Genomic DNA, 8,683 nt, shown 5'->3' on the forward strand with positions numbered 1-8,683 from the left:
TCACGAATTATTCGCGAAAAAATGCAATTCTTTTTACAAAAAATTTTAAATTTATTTTGGGGTTCTTTTTTTGCTTTCTTGTTGTACCGAATGAATTTCAAATTATATGTGAATTACGAATTTTTGATCTCGTCGAATCGAATCCAAACTATTTATTTTTTGCTGTGCTAATTAATAGTACATCTGGTTCTCACCAATCAAAGGAGAGAACTAGAGAAGGCACTGAAACTGTCGAATCTGTATCCTCTCCGGTATTGCAGAGGATCACCCTCACTTACGATTTGAGATTAAATTTCAACCGGTTTGATATTAGGGCCGCAATAGGGGGCAATATTTTTGGACTTTGAGATTCATGTCAATTTAAAAAGAACGGTTCAGATCTAGTAATTATAAAAAATTCCCTTATCAGGTGTTGGAGAGGATGTGAATTCGAAACTGTCTGGAGAGCGTCACCTCTGAGATATCTCAACTTTTGCGTGACCGACGTGTACAGTGCCTATTCGGGGATGGCGCAGGGCCTGTATTATTTGTGATTTTAGATTCGTGTAGAACGTATTTTAACGGTTGTGATTTTCCAATAAACACTCAAAGTTTGAGATATCTCAGAGGATGCGAATTTAGATTGTGTGTGGCACCTAAAATTCAATTCAGAAAATCCTGCATCAGTTCCACTCGAATTCGGATCTCCCAGGTACATGAGGTGCAATAAGGAAATCTGAACCGTTCATTTAACTTTGCTCAAATCCCAAAGCGTCCCCACAAAGTTTTATAGGCATAGGATTGTGTTTGGCCTGGGGGAAATTAATCCGAGACGTCCATTTATTTATATTGCACCTCAGGTACTTGAGGGAATACGTACTCGTTCCACTCTCCAGTCGAGTCTCCAGTACTGAATCTGAAATGGGGAGAGCGTTAAGCCAAGCCTATACCTAGAATAATTATTTGGCGGTCACTTGTTAGAAGCCCACCCCAAATTTCGCCGCCACCTCCCCCTCCCCCTCCCTCCACGTGGCCATACAATTTAAGAGGAAAACAACGTCCATCTAAAGTTGTTGAAAAATTGAACTGGGATCTCTCTGCAATTCTCTCCTATATTATTTTCTATTGAAGTCACCATACCACGTACAAACCACAGCTGGATATTTTTTTTCTTCTTTTATAAATGCATAGTTGAATGGTCGATGGAGACTGGAGAACATGATTCGCATTGAATGGTAGGTATGCAATTAAAACGCCATTCCCTTCTGATTCCGTTACTAATTCTGTGTATAATCTGACGCGTTTTAATCAATAGCGATCCTCATCAGACAATTTTGAGGTTTGCGAATTCGATTGTGCGATTTGATGCGGACCTGTGTTGACTGAGATGGCGAGAAATGACGAAATCGAGGTTTTGAACGAGTGTGAGGGGATTGAAGAAAGCGAAGGGAAGGATGAATTGGGGGAGAGGCGAGGTGTGGTAGGTTCTTCTCCAGAGTTGATTGGAATTGCGGATTTTGTTGTTAGATCGCTTGATAAAAGATTCTCTGGATCGGCTGAGAGCGATTCTGAATTTTCTTCTTCTCCTCAACCAGGTTCGTAAATATATCCAGTAATTAGTCCTAGAATCTGTTAGGATAAATAAATTTGAGTTTGCATAAAATATTTTATACACTGATTGAGATATCTACTCGTACTGTCGTACATCGGTCATTTTGACTATTGTGAGTAGTTATATTACAAAACTGCAATTTTGTGTGAGTTGGAAGTACAATGCTGGAAGTTCCTAGATAATCGGAATGGTACATGTTCTGCACTAGTAAAAGGGACAAGTGGTATATTTGAATCAGTCTATAGCTTTAGTTGAAATTGCATGCGTCAATTAAATGATTTTGACAAATGGGCTAAGTATGCATACTTTTTAATTAGTTTTTTTTTTATTATTTATTTATTTATTAGTCCACTCACTTGTTTATTGATATGGGGTAGTTTTGGGGCATTGTAATACTGCTCTGGCACGACCTAGTAACTTGAGCCAATCTTCCAAAAGTTATGAGCTTACTGGTAGCGAAAGGAGGGAAGCTATGAAGGTTGATTTGACACTTGACAAATTACCAGACAAGGAGAAGGTACATATTTTTGTTTTAATAGTTCTATTTTTAAATTTCATCTTCTAGTATGTGGAAGTTGGATTGTTTTATTTTTATTTAATATTCAGAATTATCAGCCAAAGCACTGTAGATTGCCCATTTATTCTAATTTTTTTATTTTATCAACAAACCACTACTGACAGATTCAATGCACTAGATCTAACGACTTAACAGAGTCTCTAAACAATTAAACATGTATATAAAATACTTTTTAAAACACTTGTTACGATTGTTTCTCTTTTTTTTTCAGAAAAAGATAATTGAAAATCTGGTAAGAATACAACAAGACGGTACAGTGGAGGTGGATGTAACAAGTGGTTTTAATGTCGCATCTGAGCTTTTAGAGCTTGATGCTGTTGGATCCAGCTCCTTCTCTTTTAATGTCAAAGAAACGGCCTCAGATTGTAACAAGTCAGTGCCAAGGTTAAATGTAGCTATGTTAGTTGTTGGCACCAGAGGAGATGTTCAACCTTTTATTGCATTTGCCAAGAGGCTTCAGGTACCTTTACATTATCATATTTGCCTTTTTTGAAGTTCTGATCTAACATACCAAAATGTTAATAAAGTATGAGCATCCAAATTGCAATACTTTGCATTAAGAATCTAATTGCAATGACCTGAAGGAAGTTTGAAAACAATATCATTACGACAGTATCTGAGATGCTTGAAAACTAGATATATTTGCATTGTGTTTCAATTTTGAGCTTGTTTTACCCAGGTACTCTGTTTGTATGATTAAAATAAATTGTAATTTTACAGGAGTTTGGCCATAATGTGAGGTTGGCTACACATGTAAATTTTCGTAAGTTTGTGAAGTCGGCCGGTGTTGACTTCTATCCCTTGGGCGGCGACCCCAAAATAATGGCTGCATGTATGTGTCTTCCCTTTTATCTCCTCTGAGATAAAAATCCTTTTTGACAACCTTTTGTATTAAGTTAGATCTCATAAGCATTTTGAAATTGAGATAAAAATCCTTTTTGACAACCTTTTGTATTAAGTTAGATCTCATAAGCATTTTGAAATTGACAGATATGGCTAGGACAAAAGGTTTTCTCTTATCCGGGCCAACAGAGATTTCAACACAAAGGAAGCAGCTTAAAGAAATTATATACTCTCTTCTTCCAGCCTGTACAGAGCCTGATTTAGACACTGGTGCTCCTTTCCATGCCCAAGCTATTATTGCCAACCCTCCTGCTTATGGTGAGTCAGCAAGGTTTTAGGTACCTACGCATAGCGTGGATTGGTACTATGGTACTATGCATAGCGCAAATTAGTCAGTACTATGAATCAATATCTCTGTTTTTAAAGTCTAAATAGTTGATCTGAACCATTCAACATGATCTTCATATGAAAATGTACTTGGAGATCAAATTTTACATTTTTAGCAATTTTTTTAGAGAGGTAGAAAATCATTTGATCTAAAAATTCCAGACCATTCAAAAGTAGTGATTTTCTACCTATCTGAATAAAGTAAAAAAAATCTGAAACATATAAAATTTAGCCAGCAAGTACAATTTCATATGGAGATCATGTTGAATGGTTCAGATCGACTATATGAACTTTAAATACAAAGATATTGATCCATAGTATGAGCCAATAAGTGCTATGCATAGTACCATAGCCTCACTCCTGATACATATTATTTGTGGAGTCTTTTTTGTCATGATTATAATTATTTTTTTAAATGCTGACAGGGCATGCACATGTAGCTGAGGCTCTGGGGATTCCTCTTCATATATTCTTCACTATGCCATGGACGTGAGTCTTTATTTTCATTCCATTGTGAAATTCCTGCAAAAAAGACCTTTCAAATCACTTGTATATCTTATATTAGCTTATCTCCTAACTGAAGAAAAGGTATTTTTTTGTTACTTCTTATGGTAAACGTAAACCTAGACATAAATTTGCAACCAAATCTTGAAAAATGATTTTCCCACGAGTAATTAGTATATATCTAAAGGGTGGGAATTCATTGAAAACAAAATAACTCGGCAATTTTGACAACAGTAAAAAATAGCTTGTAATTTGGAAATTGGACATTTTTTTATGTAATCTACACATCATACACGTGAATAATGATGGATTTTGATGCAACTTTCGTCGTTCATCAAATGACTTCAAATTTGCAACGGTCCATAATGTACATCTATTAAATGATTTTCAAATTGTATGAAAATTGTTACACAGCCAGTATCGTAAACAAGATATTTATAATTTTTTTTCTTGATTTGAGAAAGTGCTGTCATAATTGTGGATATAAGGCACTATCAAATATGAAATATCAATGGATCTCCACCTGTCTTTAAAGGGTTGGGATCGATTGATCTTGACAATAATTTAACAAATCAAGCTAATTTTTTTCCTAAAGTTAGAAAAAAGTTTATAGACATGGTATTGGCCTTATAGATTGGTTGTGTATAAAATTTCGTGCAATTTGAGTGTTATTTGATATTCTGTCAAAGACCATCGTATAGACCGTTAAAATTCTAAAATTGCTTGATGAATGGTAAAACTTGCATCAGATTCCACCATTTTTTGTTTGCATGATACAAATATAACATAGATTGCATTCAAAAGTCTATTTTAAAATTGCAAGTTAGTTGTCACTATTGTCAAGATTGTTATATGGATCCCAACCCAAAATTTTATGGACTTAAAATTGTTTCCATAATGATATGTTCTTAACTGGTACTTATAGTCAGGCCAACTAATGAATTCAAGATTGCAAAAGTTAATCCATTGTTAATGGATCCCAACCAAATATAAATGTACTTGTAATTTTTTTCATAATGATACGTTCTTAACTGGTTCTTATAGGCAGGCCAACTAATGAATTCCCTCACCCCTTTGCTCGTGTACCTCAGAGTGCTGCTTATCGGGTATGATTTCCATCTCTCTATCTCTATCTAACACAGACATTCATACTGGCTGACCTGTGCATGCATATCGATAGTAAGCCTTTTGTATAGTGCCCAAAAGTTTTGCAATATTTCCTATTAAATTGCCAATGTTCTTTTGGACATCTCCAAATACTATGCACCAAATAAACTTTAACTGTTTAAGATAAGCACAAATGTCACCTTAATTGAAAAGGCTGAAGCTTAACTTGACATTTAAATTAAATTGGTTCAAATTTGTTTTGATTTGATATAGGAAATAAAAAAGGACTTTCTGGACACAAGGGGTAAAATTTTAATCTGTTTATGTAATAGTTGGGTCCTTTGAACATTTATGTTACTTGCTAGATGTCAGTACAATAGAACACAGGAGAAACAAGACATACATAAAATATTCTAATTTCTGTTATGTTACCATTTCAGCTGTCATATTTAATAGTCGACTTGGTTGTATGGTGGGGGATCAGAGGGTACATAAATGAATTTAGAAAAAAGAAGTTGAAGTTGCCCCCAATAGCATACTTCAGCACATACCATGGATCCATTTCTCATTTACCAACTGCCTACATGTGGAGCCCACAGCTCGTGCCAAAGCCTGCTGGTATTTTTTTTATTTCACGATTATCTTTTTTGTTTTGTTTTTGAAATTCTCAATTACTTGCAAATTTTATCTGTGCAATCTACAGAGAGTGAGGCTACGGTACTATGCATAGTGCACTTTGGTCTGCACTACGGATCCATATCTTCATTTATAAAGTCTAAATAGTCAATTTGAGCCATTCATCATGATGTCCACATGAAAATGTATTTGGAGGCTAAATTTTATATTTTTTACTATTTTTTTAGATAGGTAGAAAATCACTACTTTCGGATGCTCCAGAATCTTTAGATCAAGTGATTTTGTACCTATCTAAAAAAATAGTAAAAAATTTGGCATGCAAGCATGTTTTCATATGAAGATCATGTTGAGCGGTACGAATTGACTGTTTGGACTTGAAAATGAAAATATGCATCCATACTACGGATCAATGTACGCTATGCATATTACCATAGCCTCACTCATCTACAAAAGCCTAAGCTGGTTGTAGTCATATGTAATTCTGAATTCAAAATTTAAGCTGAGGCGAAATCATTTTCAAATTGCAGATTGGGGTCCCCTAGTGGATGTAGTAGGCTACTGTTTTCTAAACCTTGGTCCGAAATACCAACCACCACGAGAGCTTGTAGAATGGATCGAACAAGGATCTCAACCTATATACATCGGTTTTGGCTCTATTGTAAGCACTACATCAGATAATGATCATGCATTTATTTTATAACACTCTCTAGTATGAATTTTTCTTTCTCATTCCTGCTTTTGGTTGTAAGCCTCTTGATGATGAGAAGAAAATAACGGCCATCATATTGGAAGCTCTGAAAGAAAGTGGTCAAAGAGGTATCATTGGCCGAGGTTGGGGATCTCTTGGAAGTTGTAAGTTTATTTTAATGACTATTTTTTTTATTAGGCTTTATAGCAAGATACTACACAATTAAAAATCGGAAATAACTTTTCCCCTTGGAAAACCTCAAAATAACTTGCTACGTTTCAATGACACAATATTTTGATACTTTGCTGGAATAACCATGAAATTCTCCTGTCTAAATTTTATTTCTTTTTACTTTTTTTTTGCAGTATCAGAGGTACCTGTAGATGTTTATCTTCTAGATGACTGCCCTCATGACTGGTTGTTCCCTCGTTGTACTGCTGTGGTATGTAAAGAAAATTACCATAAATCTATAAAGTAATTTTATTTTATTTTATTCACTAAGTTTATGAAAATTTTTGTGTTACTATGCTTAGGTCCATCATGGCGGTGCTGGTACTACGGCTACTGGCTTGAGAGCTGGGGTAATTCTCTAACTAAATCTTTACTTTGTTTCTCCTTTATTTGATTGCAAAACTCAAAAGGCTTTTTGTTGTAGTAGGTATTGCAAGGGTAGAATATTGTATGATACGCTTTAATCTGTTAAGGTGTTCATATTATGAGGCAATATATAGTTTATTATATATAATCACACATTAATTAAGCAATACTTATGCAGTGCCCAACTACGATAATTCCGTTCTTTGGGGATCAGTTTTTCTGGGGAGACAGGATCCATGCAAAAGGGGTGGGGCCAGCTCCAATCCCTATATCTGAACTCACTGTAGAACGCCTCTCCAGTGCTTTCAAATTTATGCTTGAACCAAAGGTAATTATTATTTTTTGTTTGCTGACATTCCAAAACTAATAAAATTGAATTTCACAACATGTGGATGTAGCTTGAATTTCACAACATGAGGATATAGCTTGAATCACAAGTATGAGTTGGATTACACGGTTTAAACTTGATGTATATGGTAGCCATTTTTATTTTGTATTTATACACGAACAAAGCAATTCTTATGCGCACAATGATTTATATTTAAAAACTATATTTAACGTTTTAATTAGCTCCCTCGCTAACATAAAATCAGTGGTAAAGTTGCAATTGTGTTCTATGTAGCAAATTATTAGGACTACAATTTAAGTTGAAGCTTATTGAGATGTGAACATAAGGAACCAGAATAAATCATTCGTTCCCAGAAAAGCTGCTACTGAATATAGGGTGAATGGATCTTTCGACATTTTATGCATGTTTTTTTTTATATATATATACAAGTTGTTTTTCAATGTGATTAATTTTTTTTCTACTTGCAAATATGGATAATTATTGAGAGTCCTTTGAAAAGGGTAAGTGGATTTCTCTCTTATATTAGCACCAATTCATCCCTTCATTTTGCTCATCTGTAGGTGAAGTTGCGTGCAATGGAGCTAGCAAGAGAAATAGAGAATGAGGAAGGAGTTGCAAATGCAGTAAATGCATTTCACCGGCATTTACCTGCTGAAATACCGATTGCACCACCTGAAACTCCAGATTTGGACCCTCCAAATCCATTTGAGTATCTTTGTCAGGTTTTTGAGAGATGGTGCTGCTTGCCTTTGGCTCCTTAGCTATTAGCTTTTTTTTTTTTTAAAAAAAAAAAACCTTCTGTAGTTAGAAGAGTTCTCTTTGTTGATTATATTGTTATTTCATTTTTATTTGTTCTATGCTGTGAATAAGGTGATGAGGAAGTAGCAGTGTTTAGTGATTTTTTGTAGGAAATAGTGCGACATGCTTTGACAGTGTTTTGGTTTGATATTTATCAGCTGTTGTGATTATAATAAGGGAATTTTTTAAGAGTAGTTTTTTTTAGAGATGCCCATTCAAAGATTGGTGGAATCAAGAACTGCCCCCTGATATTAGTCGAATCAAAATTCTTAATACGTTTTTTTTTTATTATTATTATTTAGACGATTTGTGTTTTCTTGTCGTCTTGTCGAAATTTCTATCAGTGTTGTAAAAAAAAGTCCGTTTTGGCTGATTAATCGGTCGTTTAGTAGTTGGTGGTAATCAAACTGTCATGAGTTTTTCTCACTAATTAGCTGATTATTTCCAATTATAATTAATTATTCTTGATTATTTTCAATTAATCACTTGATTGTAACTGTCCGTCCGATAACTGCATGCCGTTATTACTGTCAAAAAATATCCTGATCTTTTTTTATAATAGAACCTCTTTAATAATTCTATTTCTTCGTAAAATGCAAACCGAAC

The 8,683-nt window shown here is 34.5% G+C and overlaps 1 protein-coding gene across 4 annotated transcripts; it reads left to right on the forward strand.

The window, feature by feature from the left end:
* The first annotated feature begins 1,057 nt into the window (after positions 1–1,057).
* On the forward strand, positions 1,058–8,051 carry UGT80B1 (UDP-Glycosyltransferase superfamily protein). 4 transcript variants are annotated; one of them, XM_078325577.1, is made up of 15 exons: positions 1,058–1,214; positions 1,295–1,574; positions 1,969–2,108; positions 2,380–2,628; positions 2,889–3,000; positions 3,159–3,329; positions 3,824–3,887; positions 4,951–5,008; positions 5,450–5,627; positions 6,173–6,303; positions 6,395–6,497; positions 6,699–6,775; positions 6,867–6,914; positions 7,109–7,258; positions 7,840–8,051. In XM_078325577.1, exons 2-15 carry the CDS (start codon positions 1,367–1,369, stop codon positions 8,038–8,040), a joined length of 1,890 nt encoding a protein of 629 aa, XP_078181703.1. In that variant the 5' UTR covers positions 1,058–1,214; positions 1,295–1,366; the 3' UTR covers positions 8,041–8,051. The 4 variants fall into 4 exon arrangements, with proteins under 4 accessions (XP_078181703.1, XP_078181704.1, XP_078181705.1 ...); XM_078325578.1 differs by having other exon boundaries at positions 1,059–1,218; XM_078325579.1 differs by having other exon boundaries at positions 1,096–1,218; positions 1,308–1,574.
* Positions 8,052–8,683: the final 632 nt, after the last annotated feature.

Source organism: Carex rostrata, chromosome 24 (genome assembly GCF_964058835.1).
Source record: "Carex rostrata chromosome 24, lpCarRost1.2, whole genome shotgun sequence".
Taxonomy (NCBI): Eukaryota; Viridiplantae; Streptophyta; class Magnoliopsida; order Poales; family Cyperaceae; genus Carex; species Carex rostrata.

Excerpts from the sequence above, each read along its gene's own strand:
- UGT80B1 (XM_078325577.1), top strand. The coding sequence starts at position 1,367 with ATGGCGAGAAATGACGAAATCGAGGTTTTGAACGAGTGTGAGGGGATT. Across the intron at positions 3,330-3,823 it reads TGCCAACCCTCCTGCTTATG|GGCATGCACATGTAGCTGAG; the intron begins GTGAGTCAGCAA and ends AAATGCTGACAG. Across the intron at positions 7,259-7,839 it reads AATTTATGCTTGAACCAAAG|GTGAAGTTGCGTGCAATGGA; the intron begins GTAATTATTATT and ends GCTCATCTGTAG.